Raw genomic sequence first — 16313 nt, 5'->3', positions numbered from 1 at the left:
GGCAATAGTCAGTCATTTGTTAAAGAACTCCCAGATTGGTATATATGTTCTTCCTGTAGAGCTCCCAGTCACAGATTTTTTCTGTCAAGTACCAGATTAGTAACCTCTTAGGCTTTGTGGACCATGTGGTATCCATGGCAATGACTCAACTCCGCAGAAAAGTATCCTGAGACAATAGGTAGCTGTGTTGCAATAAAACTTTATTTACAAAAGCAGGAAGTAGGGGACTTTCTAGTGGTCCAGTGGTTAAGATTCTGCACTTACAATGTAGTGGGGCTCAGGTTCGATTCCTGGTTAGGGAACTGCTGCTGCTGCTGCTAAGTCGCGTCAGTCGTGTCCAACTCTGTGCGACCCCATAGACGGCAGCCCACCAGGCTTCCCTGCCCCTGGGATTCTCCAGGCAAGAATACTGGAGTGGGTTGCTATTTCCTTCTCCAATGCATGAAAGTGAAAAGTGAAAGTGAAGTCGCTTGGTCATGTCCGACTCTTCGCAACCCCATGAACTGTAGCCTACCAGGCTCCTCTGTCCATGGGATTTTCCAGGCAAGAGTACTGAAGTGGGGTGCCATTGCCTTCTCCGTTGGGGAACTAAGATCCCCCCCAACACACACGAAAAACAATCAAGAGGTGAATGGCATTTTACCCCCAAGGGCCATGGTTTGCAGATCCTGCTATGAACGGTTCAAGACATATAACAACAGCAGCTAACAAAGGCAATTTTTACACTGTACCTAGTGACGATAGGGAGACCAGAACCCACACCTCAGTGTATGTAATCCATGCTCTTTACAGGGACTAGCCAACAAATAACATTCCTCTGGGAGCCAAAAATTCCACTGAACATAATAAAAAAGAGTACAGAATTTTTTTAACCCTAAGTTATAAACTGAATTTCAAAGGTAGATAACATTTTTCTAACACTGAAAAGACACGAACAAGGCTTTACCCTTCTATACTCTCTGATAAACACTGATGGAATGAAAGCAAAGAACTGAATTTCACGCTCTCTCAAAAAGGGATTTAACTGAAATTAGGAGGAATTATGTCACTTACCCGAGACAAAATACTTTCTAAAGATTCTGTTAAAGACCTCTTCGCTTTGTTTTTCAGCATATCTAGCCTAAATCGAGTGGCACTTGATGGTAATTCACTTCCAATATTCTCTGCTGCAATCTGTGATGTCTAAAAGTGAAGCAATCGAAAGTTAAGCCACTTAGGTCTTCCTTCCCTCCTTCTCTCCTTCCTTTGTAAAGGACTGAAAAATTTCTAGGATGCATCTTTTTGATCCTAGGTCACATTCTTTCTGCGACTTCATCTGCTCCTTGGTGACATGACTGCAAGTCTGGGAAATAACTCTGCCTCAAAGAGCTGCACTACCCACTCCAAACAAAACAGGGAAAAGCACTTAGAAGCCAATCAGTTCACAAGGAGTTTAGAGCTCAGGCTCTGCAGATGGATCAGAGACATGTCACTCACTAGCCATGGCCTTGTGCAAGTTACTTTCTCTGAGCCACAATTTCCTCTTCTGTAAATTGAAACCAACCTCAAGATCTAATCATAGGACTTTGTTATAAGATGTAAAACAATGGGCACAGCTTCCAGTACAAAGGGGACTATGATTAGCTTTTCAAATTAAAGTAACAGCTTACTTTTGGGGGTGATTCAGAGGGTGAGACAATAAATCTAATCAACTGAAGAATCCATCCTGCCTACAATAATCTCTTCATCCCCTCCCACAGAGTTCTTTTTCCTCTCTCCTATGGTTTCCATCATCTCATTATTCACTGTCCTCTGCAACCCAGTCTCTCCCTTAACTGACCATAACATGAAATGACAACATAAAAGTTTGCCAATCACAAAATCAAATTTAGTCTTACTTATCAGAGCTATGCTTAACAAACAAACAAAATAAATAAATAAAATTCTCTAGATTAAACTGTTTCTTCTATGGATTCTTACCTGAATGCTTCCTGCTAGATGATGATTTTGTTAGAAAAACACACAACCACATCCTCCATTACTCTAACACCAGCTATCCTTTGTTGTTATATATTTCAAGCATACAGAAGAGTGTGCAGATTAATACCTTAAATGCCTTCATACCACCCCTAGCTTTGGCTAAGTTAACATTTTGCAGGTGTTGAGAAGAACAATAATCAGCACAGGCTCCGGCATTCACTCAAAAAATTACATATCCTGGGTGAGTGCGTTATTAGTCGCAGTTTGGTCCTATGCAATCATTTACCAAGAATTCAAGCCTATCCAGGCTCAAGTCAGTCTCTAGAGCTAAGAGAATTATCCACAAAGAACCCACAGGGGCTTGCATTTGACTCAACACCAGTTCACTCCTCAGAAGTTGAAGACTTGATTTCAACCAAAGTTTTCACAAAGGAGAAGCATTTTGAATAATTGTGATACATAAAGAAAATACTGGCTAAAAGACTGGTAGCATGTAGAAGATCCTTCAGAGACAGAAGAAAAACTACACTGCGGTTTTCTTTTTATAAACCAAGCCATAAGAATCTCTGTATACTTAATTCAATGCTCCTTCTAGTCTCCTCTATTGTCTAAAAAGGTTCTTTTCTATGTCTATCACCATAATTAAAATGTAATCTGAAAATACAATCTTTAGAAAATAGTTCACATTTAGAAAATAACACAGTCCTTGTTTATTTTAAACTAAGCATCTAGAAGTTTCTCCTTTGAAGCTGATGCTGGTTTTTGGATAAGCTTCTTGTTTGGGGCTCCAGAGTGACTTGTACTGCAGTCCCCATACTGTCCATGCCAAGACTGAGGGGCGAACTCTAAGCATGAACATTTGGAGCCAAGGTTTAAATTCTGAAGCTAGGATGAAGTTCTCAGCTCAGAACCCACCATCCAGGGGTGTCAGAGTATCCACCGGCAGCCTTGTTCACAATAACCAGCACCTAAAATTAACTCTGGTGTCCATCAAAAGGAGAATGGAGAAATAAACCATGCTGCTGACGCAATGGAATAAAAAGGAACATACTACTGATTTATGCAACAACAAGGATGAATATCAAAAATATCCTTATTTTTTTTTCCAACTCCACACTCCCAGTATGCTAAGTAAAACAGAAGCTCTGTATCTGAGCAGCATATAAACCAGGCTAATACTGTATGCAATTGATCAGTAGTGCTATCTTACATTCACACTGCATTTTTAGTACAAAGAATTTCCAGGCACTTTACGTAATTGTGAAAGAAGCTGTACAACGTCACCCTCATTTTATCAGGGAGAAAGGTGAGATGAGAGGGCCTGGCTCCTTGCAGCTCAAGGGGCTCATTCAGGCAGGAGCATTCACTCGACGCCCTACTCTAGTCCCTGTCAGAGCAACCACTCTGTCCCCACCACAGTGACACAGACAGAAACTTGCCTCACGTTTTCCAAGCACAATCTAAACATTTCCAAATTTTCCCTACATATGTAACAAGTGAAAATAAATTGCAGAGAGGAAAAGAGGTTTCAAAGCTTCAAAAATTCTCAAGACTCTGTTCTCCAGAGTGTCCTGGTGAAATCAGACAAAGAGAAAAAATGTCATACCTGTTTTATCTCCCCAATATGGATGTGAACTTTTTGCTTCTCTTCATATAAACATCTCAGGAAAGAAATAATCAATTCATTCTCTCGTTGCTCATTTCTTGGTCTCAATTTCTTAAGGTTAAAAAAAAAAAAGAATATTTTACATTAATTTTTAATTGTCTTCAAGACTGCTAAACCATTCATTTGAAAATGCTCAGCTTCCACCATCGACTAGTGCTTTTACCCAATCATCTCACCAGGGGGCACCAATGATCCTCAAAGTGAAGATAATTTTTAAAAAGAAACAGACAATGAAGCCAGTGGGCCAGATTTGGCTTCTGACCTCTGATGTCCTTTTACCTAAAATAAACATTTCACATCAGATAGAGGCATAGTTAAAATATTTAATAAATACTCTTGAAAACAGCAGAAAAGGACAACGGCCATGATGCCTGCACATTTATAAACTCTCACGCTTAGGGAAGCAGAAAGGAAAACAGCAACTGACCCAGGGTCATGGCTCCTTTCACGTATCAAACATGTTCATCAGGAAGCGTATTCTGGGAGTCCCAGAAGGCATACACTTGCACACAAAATTTCATGGCACAGACTCAACTTTTTTTTGCTTGTATTTTAAAAATTCTTTGCACTCCTTTTATTTTTCGGGCAAGGTAGTGGCAAAGCACACTGAACTAGAAATCAGGTCATGTAGGTTCAAGGTGCTGCCTGGAAAAGGGATCAAAGGCAACTCATTTAAGCTCAGCCTCTCTGTCTGTTCAAATGAAGATTATGCACGCAATACACTCCAAGGTCTCCTCCAGCTCCCAGACTCTTTGGACTTGAAATACCAGAGTTCATGTTTAGAAGACCATCTAATTTAATGTATTCAATTATTTTCCTTGAATATGAAGCAAACAAAACTGAATTACTCTGGAGATACACAAAGCCTGCAGTTTATAAACTTTAGAAACATACTCTTTTTATATATATATATAATGACAGTTTTCCACTGCCCTGCTTCTTCTCTCTCCCTACCCCAAGGCTCTAGCTTGCCCTTTAAAACCAAGTCTGGGTGTATAATAAACATATCAACTACACAAGCATCTGAGGCTGAATCAAGGCTGTTCTGAGCAGCCCAGCTAACTAAGGAACAAGTTTACCCTCTGTGTCATAGACTCGAAAGAGAGCAGAGGTAACACCTAACCCAGACCTTCTAACATTCCCTCCCTTAAATGCAAAGATCATTTTAAATAAGCTGTTCCTGCTACTCAAGGAAACGGTAGTAAATGATCAGAAGAATTAACCCTGAAATAAACTACAGACTTCAGTTACCATGTCAATACTGGCTCAGTTGTACTAAAGGTACCACACTAAGACAAGACATTAATAGGAAAAACTGGCTTGAGGAAGGGGAAAGGGCATGAGAAGTTTTACGGGAACTCTGTATTTCCACCCACTTTTTCTGTAAAACTACTCTAAAAAATAAGTCTATTAAAAAAAAAAAAAAAACTGCAAGAAAGAGAAGCAGACAGGAATTACGAAGCCTCTGAGCAGGTACCCGAGAGCTGACCCATTCTTTCTTTTCCTAATCTTCAGTGAAACTTTTGGGCGCTCTCACAAGAAAATCTGTATTTTCTTTGGAGAAATTCTTCATAATCAATTATTTCCAATATCAAAACAGCCCAAGAATGCAGCAGAAAGAGAGGAGCATTATTAGTACATTCTCGTTTCCTCAATATATACATGAAAGAAACTACTGGAATGGACGAAAATGAGACTAAATCGAGCAGTGTACTCCCACAGCTGCTGGCCAGACACCGCATCACGGAGCTCGTTAAACATCACAGCGGAAAGACACTACGGCTGAGAAGATCACGTCTGTGGTGTCACACAAGGTCAAGAAATAAGCGCTTCCTTAAAATAACTGAAACATGGCTGTGGGCTACCCTTCCATTGAGTGAGGTCTCCTGAATGCCTCCCCCAGGGAACTTCACCATTCTCCACAGGGGAAAATCATTATTTCCTGAAGGTGACTTAATCTCATAAACATTCATGAGTCAGAGAGACAGGTCTAAGGAAACTAATGGGGAATCAAGTTGGATAATATTGCTTTGCAGTCAAAATTAACTTGTTTATTCAAAGTTAACCTATGGAGTCAGGTCAAGAATCAGGATGCCGGTTACCTGGGGCAGGACCAAGGTGGGGTTCTGAGGCTAGAAATGCTCTATTTCCTAACCTGTGTGTTGCTGCAACGTATATTCATCTTATAAAAATTCACTGAAATACAGTCAAAATGTTATAATAAAGTTGTTAAATATATTTATTATATATAATAACTATAAACCTTTAAAACTGATATATTATATATTATGTATAATATATAATTATATAGCATATATAATTATATATTTTATTTAATAACTATAAACCTTTAAAAACTGAGGTATAATTATATATAACATAATTATATATTATATATTACTTATATATATAGGCATTATGTATGTAATATCTATAAACCTTTAAAAATTGTTAATCACTACATCGTATGCCTGAAACTTACATACTATTATACATCAACTATACCTAAAAGAAAGTGTATTTCATTGACCTACACAACACTGACTTGTATGCTTTTCTATCATTAGTTAATTTTTTAAGAAAGAACAATACAAAACAATTGCCTGTTAAAAGTAACAAAGCCAGTTTCGTTATGTTTCTTAACCTCCTTTCTATGAGGCGTGGGGCTATAAACCGGTTATCAAAGCATTATGAGAGTCAGTTTCCAACACTGTCTACGAACACCAGCATGCTGAGAAGGTCTATGGTCTTCTGAGGAGTCTACTTAAAATGCTTAGTTGGACAATGACATCTTTTTAAAAAATTATAATGAAATCTTGTACAAAGCATTTTAAAACCATGGAAAAATCCAACTAAGCCCCTATATATTCTGTTCAAGAGGGGAGAAAAAGCTCCTCTAGCTATTAATCTTTAACTTGTAAAATCATGTCATGTTATTTAATTCATTATCAACATTTATTGAGTATACATCTACTTGGTTTACCTACTCAGTTGAGTATTAAGTCATTCCTCAAAATACACTCAAACAGATGAAGAGAATTTGACTTCTGAGACATTTTCTTTAGTAGCCCTACTCAGCTTGGAAGCAACTTCTCCCTAGGACAACCGACGAGGACTGAGCACAGCTGGCCAGCAGGGGCCAGCACAAGGACAGAGCCAGATCCCGCCAGCAGGGAGGCTTCTCACGTGTCCACTTAGACATGTTTGGAAACTATAAATTTCAAAAAGGTCATAAATTTTAAAAAGTGGCTTCGCAGTGTCATGAGTTCTCCTAGAGAAGGGTTAGCATATCCACATGCCCATATGGCACCAAAGCCTCCTCTCAGAGCTCAGAGTCAAGGCCAGCTTGTTGGCAGCAGCAGTGATAAACCTCAGCTTCATTTACACAGTAATTAATTTATTTTCCTTTATGGCTCCACTTGGGTTGCACTTTTTTTTCCCCATGAAACATTTATTTACAAAAACAATGAATATGCAAGCTTTGTGCTTAGTTGCTCAGTAGTGTCCAGCTCTTTGTGACCCTGTGGACTACAGCCCACCAGACTCCTCCCTGCCCATAGAGATTCTCCAAGCAAGAATACTGGAGTGGGTTGCCATGCCTTCCTCCACGGGATCTTCTCAACCCAGGGACTGAATCAAGGTCTCCCACACTGCAGGCAGATTCTTTACCATCTGAGCCACCAGGGAAGCCCAGTGTATGCTCTAAGTACAATTATTTCAATAGTAATTACATTTGTTTTATAAAAACTTGCCCTTGGAGAATTCCTCAGAAACAACTTTTCTCCAGGAAAGACTGAAAGGAAAAATATTAACCATTCTATTTATAAGAGGCCTTATGACACTGCAAAGCCACTTTTTCCTTATGATCCATTCAAAATGCATGATTTTCAAATGCATTAGCAGGCACTACTACCTAAAAAGAAACTAGTGACCTGGTTTATATAATATTTTATAAAAAACAAGAACAGTCATTGAGGAAATAACAAGACTATCAATAAGCCATTAAAAGACAAGATCCATGTTAAGTGTGTGTTATTCAAAGAAGAGCTACACCTACAAGGGTTAAGGACAAAGTACAAGCTGGTTATGCAAAGCCAATGAACAATATGACTTCTTTTTGGTCTTTAAACTAAACAAAAATTACAAAGCCTGCTACAACAACACATAGGGATCCTAGTATATTAACGGAATGAATTTTCTGAAGCAAATTTCTGTCACTGATGTTCTCTAAAGTCTCTGTTGTAATATATTGGAGTGTCTCACATGGATCAAAGAGAACCTCAGAATCACATCCATCAGAACTTATCACTGCTGCAGAAGAATAGCTGGGGTGTTACCTTCCCTGATTCACCACACTGCTTAGGGGAAAGTTACACAGTGCTGTTTAAATGAAAAAGAAACCAAAGGCACATTAGGGAAGGAAGGAATCTTCTATTGCTTGCTAAAGAGACTTGATGGCACTACAACAAAGTAAGCCAGCATCCGATGAAAAAGGCCCCACCTCCCATCACAAACGCATTAACAATCAGAAGCAAACTGTCCATCCATTTAAGAATTCTAAGTACCAATCACATTAACTCTGTCTAAGAGTACTATGTACTTAGCACTCTAAAGATCCTTTAAGAAAATTAAGCAGTGTCTCGATTCAGAAGAACACAAGAAAATTTAAAAGCAACTAATAATTGTGAAACAACTGAGTCTGAGTGAACTCCGGGAGTTGGTGATGGACAGGGAGGCCTGGCATGCTGCGATTCATGGGGTTGCAAAGAATCGGACACGACTGAGTGACTGAACTGAACTGAATAATTGTGAAAATAACATTCTAAGCTATTTATAAAATTCAAACTCTTTCTAATTCTACTGCAGAAGACCAAGGAAAGGAGAACTGAGAACATGTGATTAAAAAGAGAAAGACAATTCTTCAATTTCTCACTCTTAACAGAAAACAGATCACGGGTCCTGTCTCTAGCCTTTCCCCAGTGAGGAGGAAGAGAACACTGACAACCCAGACTCAATGGCCTTCCTGCTTTGTTTGAAGACCCCTCTATGCGCAAAGCCCCTGCCTCTCTCCTCACAAGAGACTTATGCTTTGTTCTGTTGCGATCGCCTCCCGAGAAAAAGTGCCAGGAAACCACAAAAAACGTCCTTTTGCAAAAGCAGATGTGACATTTTTGATGAGCTCATCAAAGATTCATAATGAACGGACTATAGGCATGCCAGCACACAGAACGTGGTCTCCCCGAGATACGTGCATCTAAATGCAAGGATGAGAGTGAGTTTCCAGGGTTAAAGCAGGAACCCAATGAGTTTGGGTTTTGTCCTATATTTTATGTTTAGATTTGATATACTATATAGTGTAGGCAACATTTAAATGTATTTTCAAAACTGAAAAAAAAAAAAGCGCGAGGAGGGAAACTTATGTTCAACTTCATATACAAAATGTTATATCCTTAAGACTCCCACACTGAGGTCTGAAATCCTGAGTGGAACGGAGCTGACAGAAGTCTCTGGGAAGAGTAGTGCTCAGGGACCAAAGTCCAGGGTCCTCTGTCTCCCAGGCTGAGGCTCTTTCTACTTTATAATTTCCTTCCTCTCATTCCTTAAGAGAGCGCTCCCCTGGGTTTAGCAGTTTTCACATGAAAGCCAAGTTCTGATCAGTTCAGTTCAGTCGCTCAGTCGTATCCGACTCTTTGCGACCCCATGAATCAGCACGCCAAGTTCTGATAGGAGTCTGCAATACTGACCTTACCCTTGTCCCAAGGCTGTTAAAGTTCAAACCAAGAGGAACTCAGGCCCATTCCCTCAGGGTTCTGGCTGGTCTGCTTCGATATTTTTTATGGTAACATTCCACAGAGAAGCTGCCTTTCCTCTCCCCACCCCCTTCTGGAAATTAAAAACCAGTACTGTACCTGAACTTCCTCAAAAATAGTTGCTTGCTCCTGATTAGTTAATGTTGTCAGGTGCTTCTGGAGCTCTAGTTTGGTTTTGGAAGAATTCATTCCTATTAAGAAAAAAGAGAGACCTGAGAACACACACACTACGTAACAGTTAGGAGGTGGAGTTAACACCTTCCATTCTCACTCCCTCTCTTACGTGCTTTCCCGCCCTGTTTAGGCATCGTAGGTTTTATGGAAATTCTAATCAATAACAATGTCAGTGATGAGGACACTGGCAACAAGTAACAGTTTTTGATTGAGCCCTCATGTGCTAGAGCCAACTTAAATGTCAGGTTTGTATCATTTCATTTTATACTAGAACCACCTGATGAAGAGGACCATTTTACAGTTAAGAAAACTGAGACCCAGAGAGCTCACAAGACTCCCGAAGTCCAACACACTGGACTCTACTTCAGCCTTGTGTGGTTCCAAATCATTTTTTTTCCTACCACTTGAAAGTGAAGTCGCTCAGTCGTGTCTGACTCTGCGACCCCATGGACTGTAGCCCTCCAGGCTCCTCCGTCCATGGGATTCTCCAGGCAAGAATACTGGAGTGGGTTGCCATTTCCTTCTCCAGGGTTGTTAAAACATCGCACACAACAGGAACACTGTCCACAGAAAATGATAAAACCTCATGAGTGTTTATATGTAAACTAGACAATCTCCCTTAAGGAAAAACCACTACTACCCCCTCTGAAAACTGACCAACATTCTCCTGCAGGTTAGGTTCTTTCACATAATAGTGATCCGTGTGGCAAACAGCGTTCCTTTTACCACCACATGCTTATTAATAGTCTTATGACCACATAATTAACATTACAGAGGATTCTGAGGGAAAGTCATTAAAATAAAGCTACCATTTTAGTGCCCATCAGAATCTGGTATTTCAGAAAGTTCCTTCTCCACACATATATGGCTCAGACCCTGCTCTGCCTTTCCCTGGGGGCCAAAGATAAACACACATGTGAGATTTGGATTGCCAACCTATCATGGAAAAAAAACTGCAATGACTTTTAGGGCTGCCCTGGTGGCTCAGAGGTTAAAGTGTCTGCCTGCAGTGAGGGAGACCTAGGTTCGATCCCTGGATCGGGAAGATTTCCAGAAGAAGGAAATGGCAACCCACTCCAGTATTCTTGCCTGGATTATCCCATGGACGGAGGAGCCTGATGGGCTTGCAAAGAGTTGGACATGACTGAGCGACTTCACTTTCACTTCACTGTCCCTATCCACTCGCCACCCCATTTCCTCCTGAGGGTGAGCCACTGGGCCAGGATCTAGGCCAGATTTATCTACATAATGAGGATGGCCAGACGGGGCATCTCCAAAATGAAGAACAGGGACTTGGAAATCAGGCTTCTGTTTTACAGATGAGTTTGCTGAGGTCCAGAGAAGCCAGGCAACTGACAGGTCAGGAGGCCAATTAGCAGCCAAGCCTGTCCCAGAGCTAGCACTCCCTGCTCTCCCTGCCACAGCAGGCAGGGGCCCCACCCCTTTCAGCAAGCTGTGGCAAGGCCACTGCCCCAGCTCAAACCACTGCAGCTTCTAGAAGTCCTTCCAGAGGTACTCCCCCACCACCTTTTTTTTGGCCAAGAAAACCCTAAACGGCCACCATAAAAATAAAGGCCAGTATTTTTTTTAATGGCTGCTGTGCCACTTTACAGAACACTGCATAATCTCATCTAACCCTCAACATAATCCTGGAAGTAGGCACTATATACAGTAATCCCAAGGTCCATAGGTAAAGAAATTGAGGCACAATCAACTCAAATATTTTGTCCAGTGTCATCAGCTACGTAAGGGACAGAGTGAGAATCTGACCCACGTTGATCTGCCTCCAGAGACCGCTTCAGAACACTCCACTGCCTCCCTTTACCCACACACAGTCAAGTCACCTGACCCCGGTGACTTCAATACCAAAGCGAACTGCTCAGTGAAATAAGTCAAGCAAAAAAAGACAAGTACGGCAGATTTTCACTTATATGTGCAATCTAAAACACAAATAGACTTACAAAGAGCCAGCTAGTGGCCGTAGGGCAGAGGGGAAGAGGGGAAGGGCAAAAGAAGTGAAGGGGACTAAGGTGTACCAGCGGATTAAACTACCAGTTATAAAGTAAATAAGTCACAGGGATGTGATGTATGGCAAAGGGAATGCAGTCAGTAACGTTATGATGACACTGTATGGTATAGAAGATATAAAAATACTGAATCACCATGTTGTACACAGACACTAATAATACTGGAAGTCAACTATTCTTCAATTTAAAAGAGAGAAGTGATTAAAGGTGCAGAAAGGACAGCTCAATTTGTCAGAGCACGGTTCATTCAGCTATTCCTCTGGCAAGCTGTCAGGTCACACCAGCCAGGGAAACAGCGATGCCCTCACTGCACTAACTACTTACAGGCTGAATCAAAACAGTGTTTACATTTATGAGCAAAATTAGCACTCAGAAGTCATTAAATAAAAATCCTCCCTGCATCTGGATGTCAATGATACCGTCCAAGCATCCTCTCGTGGACACACTTGTACTGTTTGATGAAACATTCACACATGGAGAAAAACCTCAAGGAGAGTTAGACTCATTATACATACTTCTAACAATCTCAGGTGAAATCATACAATACAGTCTACTCTTCATATTCAGCAGGTATGCAGAGATCCCTAGACAGTTCTATCCTTGTCTTCAGGAGCTCTCAATTCGTTAAGTCCTTTCTGCCCCATCTCAAATCAAAGCTGGTCCTCCAGGCCCCATGCCTGCTCTCCACTGTGCACCCTCTGTGGGGTTCTCAACACTTTCAGCCGCTCCTGGGGGTTTCTGCAGCAAGAAGGCAGCATTCCCCACGTGATGCCAAAGGTTTTACAGGCAAGAAGGGCAGCAAGTCAGTCTGCCTTCATGCTGGCCACCAGAAAAGGCTCTTATTAAAGGGAGCACGGATGAACAGTTTTGCTTTGCCGAAGGCAAATTTACTTGGAGAGCAAAAGGAAACCTCAGTTCAACTTTTTCTTTTTAGTGAGAGTGTAATTTATGCCAAGAATTCCCAAAATGCTTCTCTAAACTTTAAAATAAGCAAAATGCTATATAAATACTAGCAGTTGTAGAGAGTCCAAACACAGAATCTGTACAGCTGCCCCTCTCAATGGCACCCACAAGCACAGTCTATTTATTCTACTTTATGGATTCTAGAGCATATTAACTACATCAGTTGATTAAGAAAACAGTCTTTAAGTCTTCCTTTTTGTGGCCATGTCATTCACTGTTCCTCTCCACTGTTTATGATGCTCTTGGCCAGATCATAACTTCCTATTAGAGCCACTGTTATGGGTACATAAAATGAGCTTTAATAAACGATTTCATTCTACTTGGGGATTCCCTGGTAGCTCAGATGGTAAAGAATCTGCCTGCAATGCAGGAGAACCAGGTTGGATCCCTGGGTAGGGATGCAACCTAGCAAAATGTAAGAACCTGAAACTAACTGTCCATAAAATAATCAGTATCTCCCTTACTAAGGACGGCTCTAATAATGTGCCATTGATGCTTTAGAAATGCTTCCCATCATGTAGGCAAAATGTACCCTCGCCAGTCTTCTAATTGTGCTAGTTAATGGATGTTTTTACATTCGCATAGCTTTCTGCTTTGCTTGGATCTTATCCAGTAAAAGGATGAATTAAATGATAACTCCGAAACTACAGCAGCAAAATCCCTACCATAATTAAACTTTTCAGGTATAGCTCTCTGAAAGTTAAGTCAGACCAAAGAAAGATTTGTCAAGTGGAACTCTGGAACCCTTCCAGCTCCTGCAGGTCAGAATCTGCTTTATCTTCAAGGCCGAAGTCACTGCAGGCTTCTTAACAAGCTCATAGGGGACACTGCCGTCATCGTTTACCTTATCTTGACAACCACTAAGGAAAGAACTAGTGATGCTCAGATGGGATCTCTTGTTAAAGCACAACTTTTCTTGTTCCCAGATATATTTTGTATCATGTCAGCAAAAAGGAACAACTAGGAAAACATGGTTGAAAATGTTAATCATTTTGATCCATTTTAAACAGCACTGGAATGCCAGCAAATGAACCTTTGAAGACCTTAAGATGATGTCAATTTGTCTTTAAAAAGGGAAATCAGATACCACTTCACATCCATCAGGATCGTTATCATCCCCAAGCCCCAGAAAGTAGGCTTGCTTATCCCTCAAATGTGCAGTAATCCCTTTTCCTTCCACAAAGTGGTGAGGATTAAATGGATGATAATACATGTTAAAGAAAACAGTACAGTGCCAGGCATATCTTAAGCATGGAAATAGTAACATTTATTGCAGTTTCTCCCCAAGCCAAATTCCTAGAAAAACTTGGAGCAACACTTCCTGTGCTCTTTCTCACTGGCTCCTCAACTGGAACCTGCCCTCTGGCCATTCCTCACCATTAAAACTGCTCTGGAAGAAGCTATCATTGACCTTGTAATGGACTCTTTCCGTGTCCAACTCTGCGACCCCACAGAATGTAGCCCACCAGGCTCCTCTGTCCATGGGATCTCCCAGGCAAGAATACTAGAGCAGGTTCCCATTTCCTTCTCCAGGGGATCTTTCCTACCCAGGGATCAAACCTGGGTTTCCTGCACTGCAGGAGAGCTGCAGTGAGCCACCAGGGAAGCCATGTAATCGGCTCACTCAATGGTTAATTCTTACCTCTCATCTTACTAGACCTCTCCGTGGCAGCCAACTGAACACTCACCCCACCATGATTAACAGCGCAACTGGTCTTGTGCCCTCTGTTCCCCTAACTCCTCCACTGTCTTCAGGGCCCCTCGAGGGGAGATGGTAGCACCTGATATACAGAAGACATCCATCTACGACCCCTGTAACTAACATCAGCCTCCGTGGGACAGAACCTTCCAACGAATTTGCCCAGGCCCCTGAACTCCTGCCCACCCCACCCCAACCAGGCTCACCCTCGATCCGCTCACAGAGCTTGTGCAGGCTCTGCAGGGGGCAGCCCTCACACAGCTGGGCTGGCGCCTTCGCTGTCTGCTGCACAGCAGCCACCGTGAAGGCCTGCTTCAAGGTCATCATGATCTCATCCACCTGATCAAAGAGGAGAGACCACAGAGAGCAGAAAGGCCATTTAAAATGATCTGGCAGAGATTTCAGGACTCTGTGGAAAGACCCAGTACTTAAGATTCTTCTGGACTGTTAGTCACAGGTTAATGGATAATAATCATTAAGAACCACTAGGCTTATACATAGTCTAGAAACACTACAAATGCTCAAAGTTTTTCAAGGAGATAAGGTAAAAACTAGATGCAAATTAAATACTGAACGAAAACCAACTCTTCTGATCAAAAGTCCAAAATGACTTTTGAAAGATGCTAAAGCAGAGGGTGAAAGTGAGCAGGCCTTTAAGCATGATGAACATTGAAAATGTGCACCCAAGTCAGTCTCAAGTGTATATTAGCTGGTTATTAGTCATAAAAGTATAATTAAAACCAAATAATTTGTCAGTGAAGCCATATAGTTTTGCTATAAAGAAATCAGCGAGGCTGACATCCCGTGTAGATGAGATTTCAAGGTTAAGAAGAGCCCCTTCTCACTTACCAGAGCTTCATTTGTGCACTGAAACACGTAACAGACGAAATGAAAGCCTCCACCTCCGGAAGACTCACGGCAGATGAACCCAAAGTGGTCCACATGTCTAATACCCTGTGGAAGGCAGGGACAAGATCAAGAATGGTAAGCTATACCCAGAGGAGGCACCACTGCCACACGCGCAGCTGAAGACTCACACGGCACGGTTTTAAAGGACACTGTTAAATTACTGTTTTCAAAGATGTTTTAAACATCTAAAAACATCTCTCAAATATGAAGTTCTACTAAAATGTTACTCCTCTGACTATCCCCACAATAAGAGAAGCAGGATCTGAAAACCAGAGCTTTTATCCTCATTTTCATAGTGAGACAAAGTGGAGAAAAGCTGACACATAAAAATGAGAACTTTTCTTAAGTATTAAGGAATAAGTAGATGAGAGAGTAACAAAGAAACACAACTGTACACACACACAAGCAAACACACACAGACACAAACATTAAAGGAAAGGTTTTAAAATTTTTGTACTCCTAAAATAACAAACAAGTAAATCCTGAAGTAAACTGGTAGAAAGAATGAGTCAAAAGTTATACACACAAAGAACAGAGATACTTTCAAGCATAAGACATTAAGGCCAAAGCTGTACCACAGTTTCCTAAGAGCTCTTTTTAATAAATATTAATATGTATACTTGTTTTGAAAGTATCAGCTAAGAACCACCTTAATACAGATAAGACATCATCCATAAATATTAACCTACAGCATCTCCTAAAAGCACCAGCATGCAAAGTGTCGACAGCTTGAAGGGCAGGTGATCATGTAAATTTGTAAACATCCTTTAGGAAATAATAAAACTACCATATGAAAAAGCAAATATTTAGTATTACCATTTCAACAGAAATACAAGCAAATCAAGATAAAATGTCTATGGAGAATCTCACTTTCAGGTCAAATATTTCCCAATAAACGAGCAATCACTGACACATCCTGGCATTGCCATCGATGTTCTCCAACAGGAAGTTAAGCATATGCAACAGGTTACTCCAAAGGAGAATATGATTTGGAAAAAACATTTTCTTTGTAAACGGTTCTCTAGTCGATCTTAAGCATGAACGTCGTTTTCACCTTTGGGGGAAAAAATTCCCTATTGAATCATTACATAGATCACATTATAAAT

At 40.9% G+C, this 16313-nt stretch overlaps 1 protein-coding gene across 4 annotated transcripts in view; it reads right to left on the bottom strand.

The window, feature by feature from the left end:
• Nucleotides 1–16313, bottom strand: part of TBC1D1 (TBC1 domain family member 1) — a 217306-nt gene that overhangs the window by 98380 nt on the left and 102613 nt on the right. For all 4 annotated transcript variants that reach the window (XM_068975380.1, XM_068975382.1, XM_068975381.1 and 1 more), the window contains exons 4-8: nucleotides 15148–15252; nucleotides 14505–14637; nucleotides 9535–9626; nucleotides 3566–3676; nucleotides 1054–1182 (exon numbers count right to left, since the gene is read on the bottom strand). In XM_068975380.1, coding sequence (XP_068831481.1) covers nucleotides 1054–1182; nucleotides 3566–3676; nucleotides 9535–9626; nucleotides 14505–14637; nucleotides 15148–15252 — 570 coding nt within the window. The remainder of the gene's footprint in view (nucleotides 1–1053; nucleotides 1183–3565; nucleotides 3677–9534; nucleotides 9627–14504; nucleotides 14638–15147; nucleotides 15253–16313) is intronic.

Source organism: Capricornis sumatraensis, chromosome 7 (assembly GCF_032405125.1).
Source record: "Capricornis sumatraensis isolate serow.1 chromosome 7, serow.2, whole genome shotgun sequence".
Taxonomy (NCBI): Eukaryota; Metazoa; Chordata; class Mammalia; order Artiodactyla; family Bovidae; genus Capricornis; species Capricornis sumatraensis.
This window is presented reverse-complemented; position numbering and strand designations above follow the sequence as displayed.